Below are 20,164 nucleotides of genomic sequence, written 5' to 3' on the forward strand. Positions count from 1 at the left end.
TCCCCTCATGACACACTTGCTCTGTCTGGAAATGAACCACCTCTCACTTAATGAAACACAGTAAACCTTTCCCAACGTGACCAAAGGGGTCTTCAACGTACTAGACCCTTCCTGGTAGCTCCTTTAATTTCAGTAAAAGTTCACCAAGCACCTGCTATTTACAGCCTGGGCTGGGGACACAGAGGTGCATGTTGGCTCCTGTTCCTGAGGGAGATGGCAGAGAGGGAGAGGCCTGAGCCCATCAGGGGAAAAAATGTTATTTCTGCCATGAAAGCTTCCAAGCTTCAGGAGGACAGTGAGGCCCCAAGGGAAGGCCCTCCTGCTGTCTCTACACCCTTTCCCTTGAGCCCTCCATGCCCCTCATGTGACAGACCTGTGAGGGGACAGTACACTCCTATTCAGCAAGAGCCCTGAGCCTCACAGACCCCCTGGAACCTTCTAAATGCTGGACTGAGGGTCTCAGAGGATTTCTCAGCCCAGGGAGCTGTGTAAAAGCACTGTGGGCATGAGAAGGAGAGCACTACCTCGAGGGGGACCCAGCACCACCCTATGTGGGTCCCATCAAAACCTGAGGGTGATGCCTCATGTGACACAGGTCTGAAGCCCCCCAGACCTGTCGCAAGATCCGTGGCATGGACCACCCTGAGGACCACGGAGCACGGGGGCCACTCACCACGCAGCCGGGTCGTACTCAGCCCAGACCCGGATAAACTCGTCCAGGTGGTGAGGCCCTAGGATGGAAGAGTCCCGTGTAAGGTACTCAAAATTGTCCATGATCACGGCCACAAAGAGGTTCAACATCTGCGGGACAGGAAGGAAAAGGGGTGACATAGAGAGACCTCAGCCTGCCCTCTACCTAGCCCTCACCCACCAGCCAAAGTCTGTGTGCAAAACCATCATAGCAGCAGAGGCCACTGACTTAGAGCTTGTCCAGCCCTGCTCCCCCACAGCCTTTGGGCCTCCACGATGCCACCACCGTCACCACCCACCACAGTAGCCTCCTACCCCAGGGTTCTAGATCCCGCAAACAAACCTGAGCCCCTCCTGCTCCCTACTTCTGCTGCTCCAACCCTAATTCATGTCTATAACCCCTTCTGCCCCACCTCCCATGACCATCAGTTTCCTCTCTTAGCTAGCCAGCAAGGAAACCAGTGACTTTGTAGTCAACAATTTGGACTCTAGTAGTTTAGACTCCGGACAAAAGCTCAGCTTCTCTCCTTCTTCTTCTTTTTTAAATTGACTTGAAATTCACATAACATATAATTAATCATTTTGAAGTGTATAATTCAGTGGCTTAAGTGTATTCACAACATTACACAACCACCTCTCTAGTTTCAAGAATTCTTCATCACCCCAGAAAATGCCTTGTACCTTAAGTAATCACTCACTTATTCCCCCCTCCCCACATTCCATGGCAACAATCTCTGTTCTGCAACTATAGGCTTGTCTATTTGGGATATTTCATATAAAAAGAATCATACAATATAGAACCTTTTGTGCCTGGCTTCTTTCACTTAGCATGATTTTTTGAGGCTCATCCATTCATTTGTAGCATGTGTTAGAACTTCATTGCTTTTTAAGGCTGAGTAACATTCCAAGGTAGGTTTGTTTGTTTATCCATTCATCCACTGATGGACATTTGGGTTGTTTCCACCTTTTGGCCGAACTGTTTTCCACAGAAGTTGCTGCATTTCACATTGCCACTATGATGCGCAAAAGTTACTATTTCTCCATGTCCTTGCCAATGTTGGTTATTTCCCATTAAAAAAAGTTATTATTATAGCCAGCCCTAGTGAGTGTGAAGCAAGTGTGCAGTTTTGAGTTTTCTTAATGCCCAAAGATGTTGAATATCTTCATGTGCTTGTTGGCCATTTGTATATCTTCTCCAAAATTTCTATTCTGATTCTTTGCCCATTTTTTAGGGGGACTGTCTTTTGTAGTTCAGTTCTAAAAGTTCTTCATATGTTTTGGATATTATCATCTTATAAAATATGTGATTAGTAAATATTTTCTCCCATTCCTTAGATTGCATTTTCACATTTTTATAATCCCCTTTGACACACAAAAATATTTGAGTGTCCAGTTTATTTTTTTCTTTTGTTGCTTGTGATTTTGGTGTCAAATCTAAGAATCCTTTGACAAATTTGAGATCATGAAGATCTGCCCCCTATGCTTTCTTCTAAGACTTTTGTAGTGTTAGCTCTTATACTTACGTCTTTCATCAATTCTGGGTCATTTTTGTATATGGGGTGAGGTAGGGGTCCATCTTTATTTTTCTGCATATGGACATCCAGTTGTCTTTTCATCATTTCTTATTCTTTCCATACGGAACGAACAGCCTTGTCATCCTTGTCAAAAATCAATTGTCCATAGATATTTGGATTTATTTCTGGAATCTCAATCCCACTCCATTGGTCTATCCTCATGCCAATATCATACTGTGCCCCCCTCCCACCTCATCAGCTTTACTGAGAAATAAATAACTGATATAATTATAAGATATTTAAAGTGCATATTGTGGTATATATACATACATACACATCATGAAAGCATTCCTACTGTCTAGTTAATTAACACATCCATCACAAATTTTTCTTTGGTAGACTATTTAAGTTCTAAGGTCTTAGAAAATTTCAATTAGGGCATCCCGGGTGGCTCAGTGGTTTAGCACTGCCTTCAGCCCAGGGCCTGATCCTTGGGCCCTGGGATCGAGTTCCACATTGGGCACCCTGCATGGAGCCTGCTTCTCCCTCTGCCAGTGTCTCTGCCTCACTCTCTCATGAATAAATAAATAAAATATTTTTTAAAAAAGAAAATTTCAATTATATAATCTAGTGTTATGAACTACAGTCCCCATGTTTTACTTCACATCCTCAGATTTTATTCATATTATAGCTGAACGTGTATACTTTTACCAACTTCTCCCCAACTCTCTAGTTCCTGGCAATGACTCTTCTACTGTCTCTATGGTTTGACTTTTTTTTTAAAATTTTTATTTATTTATGACAGTCACACAGATAGAGAGAGAGAGGCAGAGACACAGGCAGAGGGAGAAGCAGGCTCCATGTACCGGGAGCCCGACGTGGGATTCGATCCCGGGTCTCCAGGATCGCATCCTGGGCCAAAGGCAGGCGCTAAACCGCTGCGCCACCCAGGGATCCCCTATGGTTTGACTTTTTTAAAAAAAATCCATATATAAGTTGTACCATGCAGTATTTGTCTTTCCCTGTCTGGCTTTCTTCAACTAGCATAATGCCCTCAAGATCCATCCATGTTGTCACAATTGCCAGACGGATTTCCCTTTTTCCCATGGCTGAATAATTTTTCATTATATATACCAAATCTTCCTTATCTCTTCATCTGTTGATGAACACATAGGTTGTTGCCATATCTTGGCTATTGTGAGTAATGCTGTAATGAATATGGGCGTGCATATCTCTCTTCAATACCCTATTTTTGTTTCCTTTGGATATATACCCAGAAGTGGGATTGCTGGATCATATCCTAGTTCCATTTTTTATTTTTTGAGGAACCTCTATACTGTTTTCCACAATGGCTGCACCAATTTACATTCCTACCAATAGTATCCAAGGATTCCCTTTTCTCCACACCTCTGCCAACACTTGTTATCTCCTGTCTTTTTCATGATGGGCCATTCTAAAGGGATGATAGGTCACTGTGGTTTTGATTTGCATTTCCCTGATGATAAGTGATGTTGACCACCATTTCATGTACCTGTTGGCTATCTATATGTCTTCTCTGAAAAAGTGTCTAGTCAGCCACATTGTTTGACTCATGGTAGCTATATAGTAAGTTTTGAAATAAGGAAATGTGAGTTCTCTCACTTGGTCTTTATCTTTTTTAATAAATTAATTTTTTATTGGTGTTCTATTTACCAACATACAGAATAACACCCAGTGCTCATCCCGTCAAGTGCCCCCCTCAGTGCCCGTCATCCGTTCACCCCACCCCCCACCCTCCTCCCCTTCCACCACCCCTAGTTCGTTTCCCAGAGTTAGGAGTCTTTATGTTCTGTCTCCCTTTCTGATATTTCCCACACACTTCTTCTCCCTTCCCTTATATTCCCTTTCACTATTATTTATATTCCCCAAATTCTCACTTGGTCTTTAATTTTCAAGATTTTTTGTTATCTGGGGCTCCTCTGCCATCCCATATGAATTTAAGGATCAGCTTTCCATTTCTGTAGAAAGACCACTGGAGCTCTGACAGGGATCACACTGAATCTGGAGCTCACTTTGTGGGGACATTACCACCTTACCAATATTAAGTCTTCTAATCCCTGGACATGCTTGTCTTTCCATTTCATTAGGTCTTCTTTAACCTATTTTGGCAATATTTTTGCAGTTTTCACTTCCATGGGTATTTATTATTCCTAGGTGTTTTGTCCCTTTGGATGCTACTAGAAATGGAATTATTTCCTTAATTTCCTTTTCAGGTTGTTTATTGCTGGTACATAGAGACATAACTGTTTTTTACATGTTGATTTTGTATCCTGACACTGTAATACATTTATTAGTTTTAGTACTCTGTGTGTGTGTGTGTGTGTGTGTGTGTGTGTGTTCTTCGGGATGTTCCATATATCTGCAAATAGAGATAGTTTTACTTCTTCCTTTCCAATTTGGATGCTTTTTATTTTTTTATCTTGCCTAATTGCTCTAACTAGGACTCCAAGCACAATGTTGAGTAGAAGTGATAAAAAAAAAAAAAAGTGGGCACCCTTGTCTTGTTCCTGGAATTTGGGGAAAAGTTTTTAGTCTTTCACCACTGAGTATAATATTAACTGTAGTCTTTTCATAAATGACCTTCATCATGTGATAGAAACCCCCTTCCATTCTGAGTCTGCTAAGCGTTTTTATCATGAAACTGTATCAAATTTTGTCAAATACTTTTTCTTCATCTATTGAGATAATCATGTGCGGGTTTCCCCCTCATCACACTGGTTAATTTCTGTATGTTGAAAATATATCCTTGCACTTCTGGGATAAATCCCACTTGATCATGGTATATAATCCTTGGAATGTGTTGTCAGAATTAGTATCTTGTTTGGGATTCTGACTGTATATTTATCAGGGACATTGGCCTGTACTTTTCTATTTGGGGGCATCTTTCCTGCCTTTGCTATCAGGATAGTGGCAACATCAGAGGATGTGTTAGGAGATGTTTGAATAGGGGAACTTGGATGGCTCAGTCAGCTAAGTGTCTGAATCTTGATTTCAGCTCAGGTCATGATCTCAGAGTCATGAGATTGAGCCCCACATTGGGCTCCACAATCAGCAAGGACTCTGCTTGAGATTTTCTCTCTCCCTCTGCCCCCTCCTCTAAAAAAAGAATTTGGATAGGATTTATGTTAAATCTTTTTTTAAACCATTTTCCAAATTGTGGTAAAATATACATATCAAAAGCTTACCAATTTAATCATTTTTATGTGCACAGTTCAGCAGCATCAAGCACGTTGACACTGTTGTGCAACCCCACCCCCCACCTTCTGCCCCCATTAAACACTACCTCTCATCCCCTCCCCCAGTCTCTGGCACCCACCACCGTGATCTCTGTCTCTATGAACTTCACTGCTCTAGGAGCCTCATACATACATAGCCTTTTCTTTTGTCACTGGTTTATTTCACTTAGCATAATGACTTCAATTTGTAGTATGTGTAAGAACTGCCTCTCTTTTTTTTTTTTTTTTAAGACTGAAGGATATTCCCTCATATGTTCATGTCACATTTTGTTTACCAATCATTTGTTGATGGGCACTTTGGTTGCTTTTACCTTCTGGCCATTGTGAATAATGTTGCTATGAACGTATGTGTACAAATATTTATTCAAGGCCCTGCCTTCAATTCTGTACATGCCCAGAAGTGGAGTTGCTGGATCATATTGTAATTCTATTTTTAATTTACTGAGGAAGTGGGATACTGTCTTCCACAGCTGCTGCACCACTTCACATTCCTACTGGCAGCACACAAGGCTTGTTTCTCTACTACCTCAGCAAACTGCAGGTACTGCTTGCTCTCTCTTTTTCTCTCACTCATACTGGTGTTTAATCATCAATAATGTTGGCTCTGCCTTTAAAATGCAGCTTAACTCCCTTCATCCTTACCCTTCTCTAGGCACTGTCACCTCTAATCATCTCCCCAACCACCCTTCAGCTTCTCCTGACCAGAAGCCAGAGCAACGTTTTAGAATGTCAACCAGATTGTGTCATGCCCCTGCTCAAAGTTTCCCAAAGGTTTCTGCTGACTTGGAATAATCCACAGTCTTAGGACGTAGTCCACTAACCTCTCCAACCACCAGTTTCCTGAGGCTCATCCGCCCCAGGCATGCCAGCTGGAGTGCTGCTTCTTTGAAACTCATCACCATACTAGAGGCTAAAGACTAAAGGACGGTTGTCCCGTGGAAACTTAAAACCCTTTCCAAGAAGGAAAGGCAAGGCCCACAGGAGCTCATTATGGAGTAAGTCCTTTTAGAGGTCATCATTTCTGGGGAAATGGGACCACAACTGAATCAACTTGCAATGTGACATGAATCAGTAACAGGGATCAGTGAGAGATGTAGGGGGACCCGGGATGGACTGAGACAGGTGGACACATGGACACATGACCAGGACTTACCAGAAAGGAGCAAAGGAAGATGAAGGAGACGAAGTAAAAGTAGGCAAAGTCACTCCCACACTCACTGGCATTGGCGTGCTCATCACAGGCCTGGTTGCTGAGACAAGACAGCATGATCTCGTGCCAGGCCTCCCCAGTGGCACTCCTGAGAAGAAGGGCAGAGCCATGAGGCCCACAAAGGAAGGCCCAAACCAGCCTGGGAAGGAATCTCGGAAGAGCTGGCTCAAGTGCACACCTACAGAGAACCTGCTCATGTGTAAGGTCTGGGTAAAAAATGCCTCCTCTTAAAAAGAATCCTCTGGCATTAGGTTTTCAAATTGATAATTAACCTGGAAAGAACTAGTTACTGGAAATAAGGGCCTACACCAGAAGTGAGCACCACGGTGAGTGCCCCTTCATGGACCTCCTTCTTGGCCTCCCCACTAGCATGTGCCATCCCAGCCTTCCTTGAACCACGAAATGGGGACTCCATCCCTCCAGTTTCTTAAGCCAAAAATGTTGCAGCCATTCCTGCTTCCTCTCCTTCTCACCACACCCTATTCACCAGCTCATCTACCTTCAAAAAACAGCTAGACTCTTACCACTTCTCAACTCTGTGGGCTGAGCAGCAATCACCTCCCCTGAGCTGCCTCAACAGCTCCCTAATGGACCTTCCTCCTCTGCCCCACCCAAGAGCTGAGTGGGTTCACTAAATGTGGTGAAACCAAGTCACTTCTCTCAATGACCCCTCACTCACTGCAAAAGCCAAAATCTGCACAAGTGCCCACAGCTCAATATGACTGGCTGCCTGCTCCCTCCCAGTGGTCTCTGCTCCGTCCACTCCAGTCACACCAGCATCTGTTTCCCCAAAACACCAAGAACAATCCTACTGCCCTGAGTGGCCACCCTGGAGGACACCTCTTCATGGACTTTTGTCCCTGCGAATGCAGCCAGCACAAGGGCCAGATGTACACTAGACTTGCAGGCAGACCAGAGGCCTGGATTCCCCCTGACGTGGTGTGCCTGTGTGGCACAAGCTGAGCCCACTCCTCATGGACAATGTCTAGGAGTAGGAGGCTTTTCCTGCAGGGTAGCTGCCCTGTGCCAGACCTGACTGATACTGGTGCTCATGTGTGACACAAAGATCAGGGAAGAAAAGGGATTTTTGGGCACAAAGACTTAAAACTGAGGCTAGTTTCATAGTTCTGCCTCAAATCTTATAGCATGAGGCAGGACATTAATAAATGAAATTAACATAATAGCTAAAGTCCAGAGAAATTATATTATTTGGAGAAAGTATAGGCCTAAGGATACTTGCCCATCTGATTAAAAAAAACAAGAGTCAGACAACTGTCTCCAGGCAGCTCAGCAAAGCAGATCTCAATCTGATCTCCTTCCACAGAAAGGAGAACTTCACCTGCATGGGGCTGTGCTGGGCATTCCCAGGGCTGGCCTCACAGCAGCCTGATGCATTTACATAAATAAACACAAGTGTGGGAACCTCAAGAAGCAGCCTCAGGCAGGGTCTCCTGTCAGTACCCCTCCTCCGTGTAAGTCCCTACAAAGAGCTCCTCTCTTCCCTCCTAGGGTCATGGTGGTGGGCTTACCTTAATGAGGGAGACCCTGGAGGTGGTGAGACATATTCACCCCTCTTCCTCAGCCCCCAAACCAGGATGGTCAACAACCCCCAGGCCACAGAGAGTGTGCCACGTGTAAGAACAACAGCTAGCACCAAGCCCTGTAGAGTACACAGTCACAGGGGGCACCTGAGCTAGAAGCAAACCTGTGCCCTCCAGAACTCACCCTAGTGCTGGACTTGGAGCCTAGGGCCTAGGGAATTGCAGTCTTGTGAGCCATGGGGGCAGGTGGAGGCACACTCACACTAGCAGTTTGTTGGGTCACACTGTGTGCTACTTCCATTGCTCTGCTTCCCCCTGATCCTAGATCCCTGCAACCAACAAGGTGAGAGGACAGAAAGCTTCTGGCCAGCACACTGAAAAAAAGCCCTGCTGGATGTCTTCTGTCCTTCCAGACCCTCAGCTGTAGCACCATTAGAGGCCGCTTGGCCACCGTCAGGGATCAGAGATGAGGTGGTCAAGGCCAGCCTCACCTGGGGCTCTCAGGATGACCTCTCTCAGGGGCTTCCCTTCAGTCTGTTCCAAGGCCCAGGAACCATTAAGGGGAAGGACAGCAGAAAGAAGGGAGAAGCTGGGAAGGTCTCCACTGGGGAAGCCAGCACGAGCTGGGGGTCAGAGGGGTCAGCATGCATCCCGTCCCTCCCAAACAGAGGCATCTCTGAACCTGGACTGATTTCCCACACAACACACCTGAACAATAGCATCAAGGCTTGTAAAAACGTCCGGAAGTTGTTATGCCGATTGATGCTGGTGTCATCATCTAGGGCAATATTCCCAAACACCTGAAATGAAAAGGAAGGCTGAGGGCTGACATCGTTGGGTTCTGAGGAGATGTGAGGTAGAAGGGGTTGTGTGAGCATGAAGACACACGGGCACAGGAGCCACCACCACTACTGTAGGGGCTGGAGGGGCCAGTGCGTCCAGCCCTGGCGGTGTCTGTGCATTTCCAGGGCAGAGAAAACCTCTCGAAAGCCAAACACATCAATGTTGCCCAGCTCAGCATGCACACAGGTGCAAGTCTGCATGCCCAGGAAAAATGGGACCCAGAGCTAAGTTTACGTGGGTTGTGCTACATTCTGTTCACTCTGTCGTCAATGATTCTGAAGCAGTAATTACATTGGTAATAGCTATGAGATCAACTTGAAAATTTCTTTTTAAATTTCTGTGCAAATATCACAATGGGCTTTTTTATCCATTTTAATTTATTTCTTTTTAGGGTCAGAAATGCAAACAAGCCAGTAACTGTACTTGGCTTAAAATCTGGAATCTGGCTGAAAAAATTATGAACTATTATATGATCACCAAAAACAAGAATCAGTGACACTTATGGTCTTGTACATCCACAGACCAAAGCAGGCAAAAATACATATTTGTTTTAAACAGCATCACGTCTCAGCAAATTTTAAGGTAAGAGAACTTTCTCAAACCCCAAAATAGAGTTTAAAAATCAGTTTTCAGCTCACCTTTACGACAATGGCCTCTCCCACTATAACTTAACATTTGGATCCATCCAACCCTGTTGTTGAAAAGTCGCCAAATGCCAAACATTTAAAACTGGAACACTGCTTTGTGTCTTTTAAAGGTTTTTCCAAATAGCTGACAAAGGATTCTTTGGCAAAATAAAGGCAATCTAATTACTTGAGCTGAACTGGATAGTATAAGTACAGTGATCTGATATGATCCCATTGACTTTTTTCTTCCGTACTATATGATTTCCTGTGAAGGATCAGGTCAATGCTCTGGACTAACAGAATGACCAGCTGGTGCTCTGCAGACCACTCAGCACTGGGCAGATGTGCCCAAATGCTCCACCCATGCGGCCCACCACCTAATCAAACATGCCCATTCACACCCTAACAACCCAATGGAGTTCCTATCAGAAGCACAGCTGTGCATTTTCCCACAGACAATGGACTCTGGACGACAGGCACAAACTCTTGACGCACAACCTCAGTGACCTTAGGGGTAGAACAGCCTTTCTGAGAATTAAGTTCATGAAGTGCTTAAAGCAATACCTCCCTCATAGACATGTTCATTAAGGATCAATCTGTCATTGCTATCATTTGATGACCACAGTCGGTGCCCATCTGCCCCAGGGCATAGGTGCCCCTTGTGCTCCCTGTCCCGTCGGGTGCACCCACCTGCATGCCAATGATGGCGTAGATGAAGAACAGCATGGCGATGAGCAGACACACGTAGGGCAGGGCCTGTGGAGACACATGGAGGGCAGGGCAGCTCCAGGGAGGGCTGCCTAGCCGCCTTGCTCGGGCCTCATCTGCAGAGTGGACGGTGGCCACATTTCTGGGACCACTCACACCTCAGCAACGCAGATCCACCCCCTACTGACCATGAAGCCCCTCTACCAAGGGACTACCTCAGTCTCTTCATCTATAGTCAGTCATAAAACCCACCTCAGAGTTGGCGAGCATTATTGAGATGCTCTCTGGATAACTTAAAATGCCTTTATATAAACTACAATAGGATAATAGGTGCCAAAAAGGAGCCTCCAAGAGGAGGGGCTGCTCTGGTGGCAAGGAGGAGATGACAGCCACGCTACTGTGCACAACAAAGGGGACGGTCAGGGCACTAGGGCCGTGACTGGGCTTCACCTTGAAGGACTGGACGAAGGTCCACAGCAGGATGCGGATGGTGTAGCCTTGGCGGAGCAGCTTGATGAGACGGGCAGCACGGAAGAGGCGGAGGAAGCTGAGGTTGATGAAATTGTTCTGTAGGGAAGAGAGGCTGTTCTCTAACCTGCAGAAACCAGCCTCCTGCAGGGACAGGTACACTGCTCCTCACACGCCTCTCCCTGACTTGCTGTGGTCCCAAAGAAAGTCCCCTGCTCTACAGTGTAAGCAGCAATCAGCCACCAGAAAATCTTCCAAAAGTAAAGCTTGTCATTGCAAATCACTTCTCATGCAGCAAATCAAAGAAACCCCTCTGCTCTAGGCTCCCGACAGGGAGGGACAGAGAGAAAAATTCTCAGAAGCAGCTCCATGCTGCCAGGTGGCGCCAGGAGACCAACGGTGGACAGGCCTCTAACACTGACCACGTCTTGCAGGACACAGCCAAGCCATCCAAGTGCCGGGCAGGGCTGCTTCTCCACAGAGAGCCTCTGGAAGGCCCCACCCCAGGCTTGGTGGCAAGGCACTTCTCTTCTCCACACAGTTAGCAAAGCCTCTGCCTGTCTGGGACCCGGCAGAGGGGCAAACATTTTCTCTGGGGCTGCTCCTGGTGCCTGCAGATAAGTCACCACGGGAGGTGTAAGCGTTGGTGATCCTGCTGCTCACACCACAGAAGCCACTTACAAAAAACTATAAATGGTCCCAGCTCCAGAGATCCCAGGATATCTAGCACTGCTCCCTCATCCACAGGGTTCAAAATCAAGCACAAAAAGAAACAATGATCTCTGGACTCCACAGATTACCTGGGAGTGAGGCTTCCACCCTGGCCCAGGGGCACCTTGAAATTATTGGCACATCCCTTTCAGGGAGCACAGCTCTGGATGGTGTCCATGAGATGGGGGTGCTTGTAGATCTGGGCAGCTTCCCACCCTCTGTCTGCTTAGAGACCAGGTGCCCGCACGCAGCCTGAGAGCAGCTTCCTGCCACTTTGGTGTTTTAACATATGAAAGCAGCTCAGGCTTAGACACATTGTATCGCCAGATTCAGTGGTCAAATGAAGAGAAAAGAGAACACAACATGTTGGATGAGAGCAGCAGCAGTAGAGCATGTGCAAGAGCCATGGGAAGCCTAGGGAGAGCTGGGTGCCCTCCCTCCAGGGCTGCCCATCTGGTCTTGGCTGGGATGAGACGTTCAGTGGAGAGGCCAGCTTCACTCTTACTTCTAAGGACAGTGGCCCCAACCCAGCCCTTGTCTGCCCCTTTGGTTCCTACCAAGGTGGCTGGAGACTCTAGACTGTCTCTGCTGGAGGGCTATATGTTGCAGCCATGGGTGGGAAGTTTGGTAGTCACAAGGAGGTACTGACCATGGCCCAGATCAGCAGGAAGGCAGAAGTGGACCTCAAGGCGTGACCCTGGAGGACACACAGGCTTGCCTACAGCTCCCTCACTGGCTTGTGCTAAGGAAAGAAAATCTCAGGGGTATAGGATGAGCAAGAAACATCCATACTCACCCCATGGGCCCTAGGGTTCTCAAATAAGCCAGTCACTGAGGGAGGGTGGGCAAAGGGATGGAAGGGGGGCTCTGTCTACAGTGTGCCGGGAAATCCTTGGTACAAGACAATAAAGTAGAGGAAGAGAAGGGAGCTTCCAAGTGCCTGGAGTCTTCAAAGGTCTCCACTTGGAAAGCATCTGCTCACTTGAGTCCAGGGGGGCCAAGACCGTTATAACACAGTCAGCATATGCCCAGCCCAAACCACTTTGCTCAGGCCACTGGCATGGACAAAAAGGTTTCCTAGAGATACTGGGGAACATATGGGCTCTGAGTGAGAAAGGAGGGATGGAAGACAAACAAGGCAGGGGAAGGCACTGTTTGTCCACATGGTTAGTGCACGAATGCAAAGCTCAACAAGTCACCTATTACTTTTTATTGAGACTCACGTTCTCATCCCTCCTCCTGGACTTCTTTTCTCAGGGCTCCAGTGGGCACTCAGGAGAGGGGTGGGGGTGGCAGCAGACAGATAGCCCTAGAGAGCCATGAGGACGGATGGTGACAGCAGCCACAGACACTTCAAGCACAGTGTGGCAGGCTGAGCACACCGCGGCTGCACCCAGGGTGGGAACTGCCAGGTAACACCATGCGGACTGCATGCAGGAGAGCAGGGGGCAGCAAGCACCGGGTAGCCTTCCCATGGCTGTGCATGGTCGCCTCTGGCCTCAGCCAACCCTTGGAGATGGACGTAGCCTGCCCCATCCTCCCAGAGTCCATGGTTTCTGTCACACCAGGGGGCACCTACTACTTCATCTACTATTTCAAAGCCAGAGCCGTCTTTATTGCCACCTACCTCTATCAGGAAAGGTCTAGAGCACCCCAAAGATGCATTACTGTACCCCTCAATGTGGTATCTCAATGATGGTACACTGGTCTCTAGCTGCTTTGAACCCCTTGCTTTCTCATCCACAAGATGGAGATGTTAGGACACTATACGCAGATAGTGAGGAATCAGAGCAAAGGGATTTAAAAGTGTGCTGGGCCTTGTGAAACACAGCCCCACAGAGGTGATCAACTGGCCCCAGACCCAGATCGAGATCCCCTGCATCCAAGTGCATCACTGCCACCAGTCAGGGCCACAGCAAAGTGACCTGTACATGTAGCTGGGGACCACACTCCATGCTGGCAGCATGGTCCAGCAAGTATGGAAAAAAGTACTCTCCTTCTCAGCTTTCTCATGGGACAATGATTAAGAAAAGAAAGGAAAGCTCTGCATACCCCAGCATACTCATGTACAGCACATCAGGTGACGGTGAACTCTGAGGGAAGAGGAAGGGCACAGAGGGGATACTCTTCTCAAGTCGACAGGGAATGGCCGTGAAGATGCCTCAGTGAGCTGAAGGCTGTGCCTGGTACTTCTGCAGCACAAATGGCACTTTCTCAAAACTAAGCTTTTATGCTTCACTTATGAAATGCTTTGTCTTGAATGTCCATTTTCCATAACAGGAATATCAAATATTTGCTATTTCATGTGAATGTCACAGCCTCGGTTTAGTCTGGTTCTGGTATGTTTGCTCTCCTTTCAGATACTTTTAAAGGCCTGGAAGGAAGCCCCAGTTCCTGCCACCTGCACTCTACCCAGGCTCACTGACCAAGGGTGCACAAGTGGATCAATGATGCCTGGATGCAGGAACCCTGTGCTCCACTGTCTCCTAAGGCAGAGCCTGTTCCTTCTCAGTCAGGACTTACACAACTCCTTCTGAATCATGAAGACAAAATTTTCTCTCCCCTCCACCCCTGTGGCCCAGAAAGGATTCCCTGTAGAAGGGCATGTCCAGGAAGAATGGTATAGGAAGAATCATCAGAAGCCACTGGGGAGAACCAACCTTGTGTGTTGGTGTGATGGAGACAGAGAGCAGAAGGGAAATGCTGTGGAAGAAACCATGGACTCTACAGGATCAGGTCCAAACTCATGTCCTACAAAATCCTTCCAATTCTGAGCCCAATTCTGATAGGAAAATCTGACTGGGTGCTTACTCGTTTCACTCAGAAGACCCCACCTCCTCTCTAGACCCAAGGTCAGTTCCTGAATCAAATGGCTCCCGGAAGGGACCTCAGAAGCCCCTGCTGGACCCCAGGAGCTGAGGAGAAGAGGCCAGAGGTGATGGGTACCTCCAAACTCTGACCACACACCTCAGGAAGGCAGTGGTGAGGGGTCACAGGGAATGGAAGAAAGAACAGGAGCAGAGCAAGCAAAAGCAAGGAGTTTTAAGAACCGTTTAAAGTCATGAAACCAACCGTTTCCTATATGTGATGTTTTCATGGATGGATATTTGCATATTATTTACAAATTGGGATGTTTGAGCAGCAGGTGCGCAACATACAGACGGAGACATGGTTTTCGCATTGTATGTTGGTTGGATGGCGTGAGTCAGCAGGTAGGTTAAGGTAAATCAAGAACAAAAACAGAAAACAAAAGAGAAAATGAGTCATCAACACAAGCAAAAACTCAAACTTTGAGTACCTCACTGGAAAATTTTAGAATTTTAGTAAACTTTGCATATTTTGCTTAAAATGCATCAAATCAAAACATGTTTTTGAAATCTGTAGGTTATGCAGACAGGGTGGCATTAATTTGCATTCCTGTTTGTAATGCAAATCCAAAGATGACTCACAGACACTTGTTTTTTTATTTCCAGGCAAAGAAATCAATGTCAGTTCTACACTTGCGTGGGGGGCACCGGCGCTACACGACCCTGCTAAGGCCTGTTATTCTACTGTGACTGTTAAGTTGGAGGTGGGGAACTGACACTCATATTTTTGCCTAAGGAAAAAAAAAGTACATTCACAAAGTAACATATGAAGTGACTACGTATGAATGAACAAAAATAAAGACATCACTAGTCTACACAATGGCTTCCTTTCATCTTCCCCCTGCAGGCAGAACCAGGGTGCAGGCCAGAGCTCTGACAGCACTAGTGGTCAGGACGCAGCACCCCTTCCAACCCAAGTGGCTCCTCGGCCCTCTCACTGGCTCTGCTGGGCCTTGGGGCTGATGGCAGCAGCCATGGAGGGCATATCTGAGGTAAGGTCTGATATAAGCAGAAGCCATCCTGGCCTCGAGTGTCCAACAGCTGAGGAACACCTACTGGGTACAGAAGGTCTCTGCCCTGTATGAGGAGGCCTCTTTGGCAACTCGGAACTTCTGCCCAGAATATTTGGAGTACTAATGTTTAAAACCATGAAACATACCACATACACAAAAGGATATGTATAAACATGTGTATGTACACACATTTTAAAGAAAAATAATACAGTGTTCATAGACTCATCACCCAGCTTAAAGAGAAGAGAATGTCACCATTACTTTCGAAGCCCTTTCGTCTCCCTTCCTCCTTCCCTGATGGAGTGGCTACCCTTAATTCTTGCTAATAATTGTTTTTCTTTACCGTCTCACCACAAACTCTTAAAATGTGTTACACCTGACTGTTCTGAACCTTTCCGATGGGACTATATGGAATGTAACCTTCCTGGACTTGGGCAGACTCTGCGCTGACAGTGAGCAAACCCTGTTTCTGAGAAGCCTCCCTCTTGGCGTGGAGATCACCCTCACACTTCCACTGCCTCTGGCACTTCACCGTGTCGGTGCACAACAATCAATGCACTCTGCTGCTACCGTGAACAACATTGCCATGAACATCTGTGTGGAAGTGTATCCAGGTCATCTGCCCAGACACCCTCTGGCATATGTACCTAAGAGGGAAGCTGCTGAGCTGTAGGCAAGCATATGCTCAACTTTCTAGGGACTTTTCTAGTCTTACTAAGGGGTCATCCAACAAACACCCCCAGCAGTAGCATGGAGGTTCTGGTGGTCCCACTCACTAAGCATTGGCATGGTTGGGATTCCTGTTTGACAAACCAGAGGGTATGAAATAGTATCTCAATGTCATTTCACTTTACATTTCTTTAATTACAAGTAAGGCTGAGCATCTTTTCCTATATTAATTGGTCATTTCTGTTCCTTATTCTTTTAATAAAATGCCCAGTCATACCTTCAGCTCATTTTTCCATTTGGTGGCTTTGGTTTTTCTTAATGATTCACAGAAAAGCCTTGCACATTCTAGACACTAACCTTTCCTAGTGGTTTGGGAAACCACTCTGCCCTCTGGCTGTGCCTTTGTCGCTAACTATTGGTCCATTGAAGAACTCAGTAGCTCATCCTGGCTCAGTCTTCTCTCTCCTTTATTGATCTCAGGCAGTCTCATGGGTCTGATACCATCTTATATGATCCTGATTCCCAATTGTATGATACTGGTATGAATCTCTCCTCCAAACTCCAGGACCATCTGTCCACCTGCCTGCCTGTTAGATGATTCCTTCAGGAAGGCCAACAGGCAACTAAAATCTAACATGTACAAACTGCATCCATACAGCTCACAACAAACCTGTTCCACCCACAGCCTTTCTCATTTCAATTAATGATAATCCACGTTCTCAAGTGCTCAAACTTTGATGTCACTCTTGCCTCAAGTTTCACACTGATATCTGGTCCATCTGCAGCTCTACTGGAAAATACATCCAGAACAACGGTCTCTGCTCATAGCCCAAACTCCCAGCCGCTCTGCTGGGCTCCTCTGCAGTGCCCCTCAGCAGCACTCATGTCCTCACAGGCCCAATACTCAATTGTCAGCATCAACATCTCTTTTTCCTGAGAATTTTCCCAGGCCAGGACTCAAGTGCCAGAGAGTTAACATTCTCCAGCCGCCTGTCACCAACAGCTTTCAACAGGTGGCTGACAGCACTTGGGTGAAAAATACCCAGTCACCTTGGCCCTTGCTGGGATAATAGGCTCAGAGCTCCCAACTAGGCCCCATAATGGTAACTGACTTCATAGCACCATAACACCTTATATTGACTGCCTCCCTTCCCTGGCCCATTTCACTGCTTCCCTGCTATGCCTGCATCACCTCCCAAATAAACGACTTGCACTGAACTCTTGCCTTGGGGTCTGCTTCTGGGATAACCCAACTAAGCCCTCACTTGCCTCACTGCTTCTGCCTATGCCCTACACTACGTTCTCAATAGAGCAGCCACATCATGTCACTCCACTTCACAAAACCCTCCAAATCCTCCTATCTCACTCAAAATAAAAACCAAAATTTACTACAACTACAAGGCTTTCCAGGCTCCCCATTTCCTCTGCTCCAGCCCTTGTTCGTGTTGCTCTTGCAGCAGGGCACTCATGCATGCAGGTGCAGGCTGGCGCAGGGCTTGCTATGGCTTGCCCCAGGTCCCCCTGCTCCACTTTCTCACCAACCCAGACATCTTTACTTGGAAGTCACCAATTCAGTGACAACTTGTCTGGGTACACAGCCATCAAAGCTCCCCCCCGCAAGTCTCATATCCCTTTTTCTGCTTTGCCTCTCATTGTGTACCCTGTGTGTCTCTCACTGGAATGAAATTCCAGAAGAACTTAGAACATTGCTAAGCACATGACAGGCAGTGCATAAACATTTATAATGGATAAATGAAGAAATGTGATACAAATATCCCCTCCTTCTTCATGTATTGTCCTTTCTTTTTTGATAAACAGAAACTATTTTATATAATTTTTTTTTCAGTTACAGCTGGTGCTTCCTATAGTTTGCTTAAGCAATCAGTCCCCATCCCAAGGTGTTAAAGATATCTCCTGTATTTTCTTCTAAGAGTTTTAAAGTTTTTCCTCTTAGATTTAAGTATTTTCATCCATTTGAAATTGATATTTTTGTGACTGGTGTGAAGATTCAATTTCTGTTTTTCCCAATATTGATCGTCATTATACCTACATTGTTCACTTGTCTCCCCACTAAGTAGCACAGTCATACATTAAGTTTCCATCTACAAGTGATTTAGATTCTAGGCTCTTGATTCTGTCACCTGGCTCATTTACTGTCCTGGGGCCAGTACCACAGTCTTAATACTCTAGCTTTATAAAAAGTGTTAATATCAACAAGAACAGTAACTGCCCACCCCCACCACCCCAGCAGCCCTTCTGCTTCTTAAGTATCTTGAGTATTTGGGGAGCCTTTGCTCTTGCTCATGAGTTTTAGAAGCCACTTGTCAATTTCCAAAAACAAACAAACAAAAACAAAAACAAATTCACTGGTATTTTTATTGAAATTACATTGAGTCTACAGATCAATTTGGGCAAAATCATCTCTGAAATTGACACTTCTTATTTAACTGCTATATAACACTATCTAGTTAAGTCTTCCTTACTATCATTCATTGAGGTTTAGCACTTTTCCACACTAAGGTCTTGTATACGGATGTTGTTACATTTACAATCAGGACTGCTGATGCTATAATGACATGTATAGTCAACTACTCACTCAGGTACTCTACTCAGCAACAGTGCTAAATAAACACTCTTATCAGCTTGAGATTATTCTGGATTTCATCCATAGATAATAGTGTTGCCTGTGAATAATGACAGCTTTGCCTATTTCTAATACTTCGATGTTTCATTTATTTTTCCAGTCTTACTCATTCAACAAGTGTCTACTGAACACCTAAAGTGTCGGCACCATTCTAAGCACTGGAATATGGCAGTGAACCACACAGAAACCTCTATCCTCATGGAGCTGACATTCAATTTATTGAACTGACCAGGCCCTGAAGTTCAATAGTGAAAAGAAGGAATGCTTATAGGTATTGTCCTTTTCTGATTTTAAAGAGAATTCTTCCCAAATTTCATCATTATATGATGTCAGCACAGGATTTTTGGTAAATTCTCTTCATCAAGTCAATAATTCCTAGATTGCCAATGATTTCTATCATGAATACAATTTGAGTTTTATTGAATGTCTTCTCTGCACCAATGATAGGATCACATTAACAGTGTCTGTGGATCTGTTCATGTAAATTAGACTTTCTGATGTACTTTACATCTATGCTAATCAGTAAGAGTGGATCATGATTTTCCTTTCTTATACTTTTTTTTACTTAAGATAATTTTCTTTATTATTATTATTATACTCTATCTTTTAAATAATTTTGGTGTCCAGATTGTACTTGTCTCATACAAATAGCTAGAGCATGTTCACTCTTTTTCTATTCACTGAAAGAATTTGTTTAGGATTAGAATGATCTTTCATCATATTTTAGGTAGAAATCTGATGCATAAGACTACTATAATCAGTGGTAGGAGGACATGGATCCCAAGGTAAAAGACAAGTTAATTATCACACCTCACGCTTCCTACTCCTGTTAGGCTTCCTTGGGTTGGAGATGACATACACCACTTAGGAAATACTGCTGTGACCTATTTATCAGGTGACACAAAGCTGTTGTGTATGAAAGGATTCAGAGCAAGAGAGGGCTCTCTAGCAGATCCATGCTGCAATACCAGGAGCCCTATAACTTGGGCCTTAAGATGCAACAGATTCTATAAAGACACTCTGTGGAGTCCTTGGAAAGCCCACATAGAAAAGTCAACGCAAACACCTAGGATTCTGGAGCAAGGCCATGTCATCTGCTGAAGACATCACCAATGAGAGGGGCCACTCCTGGCTGCTGGGTCCTATTGGAGACTGTCTGACTATGAGATAATTGTGTCTACGGCACCAATACTTCTCCTTATGAGTGTTACAGGCCTGCCAACAATCCAGTGTGTGATGGAAGTACTACATCCAGGGCCACACCCTGGCATACCTAGAAGGCACAGTCACATGACAGGTGGCCCAGTGCCCCAGGCCTCTCACCTCTGCTTCACCTCTATGTTCCTTAGCTCACTCCTAACCCCAACATATCATATGATGATCAC

General features: G+C 45.7%; 1 protein-coding gene across 1 annotated transcript in view; it reads right to left on the reverse strand.

Annotated features, from left to right (window-relative positions):
- The window catches only part of CACNA1B (calcium voltage-gated channel subunit alpha1 B), a 197,860-nt gene that overhangs the window by 21,127 nt on the left and 156,569 nt on the right, over positions 1 to 20,164 (reverse strand). The window contains exons 32-37 of the mRNA XM_055334477.1: positions 14,659 to 14,664; positions 10,858 to 10,974; positions 10,390 to 10,455; positions 8,939 to 9,030; positions 6,633 to 6,777; positions 674 to 801 (exon numbers count right to left, since the gene is read on the reverse strand). Coding sequence (XP_055190452.1) covers positions 674 to 801; positions 6,633 to 6,777; positions 8,939 to 9,030; positions 10,390 to 10,455; positions 10,858 to 10,974; positions 14,659 to 14,664 — 554 coding nt within the window. The remainder of the gene's footprint in view (positions 1 to 673; positions 802 to 6,632; positions 6,778 to 8,938; positions 9,031 to 10,389; positions 10,456 to 10,857; positions 10,975 to 14,658; positions 14,665 to 20,164) is intronic.

This window comes from Nyctereutes procyonoides, unplaced genomic scaffold, assembly GCF_905146905.1.
Source record: "Nyctereutes procyonoides isolate TBG_1078 unplaced genomic scaffold, NYPRO_anot_genome, whole genome shotgun sequence".
NCBI lineage: Eukaryota > Metazoa > Chordata > Mammalia > Carnivora > Canidae > Nyctereutes > Nyctereutes procyonoides.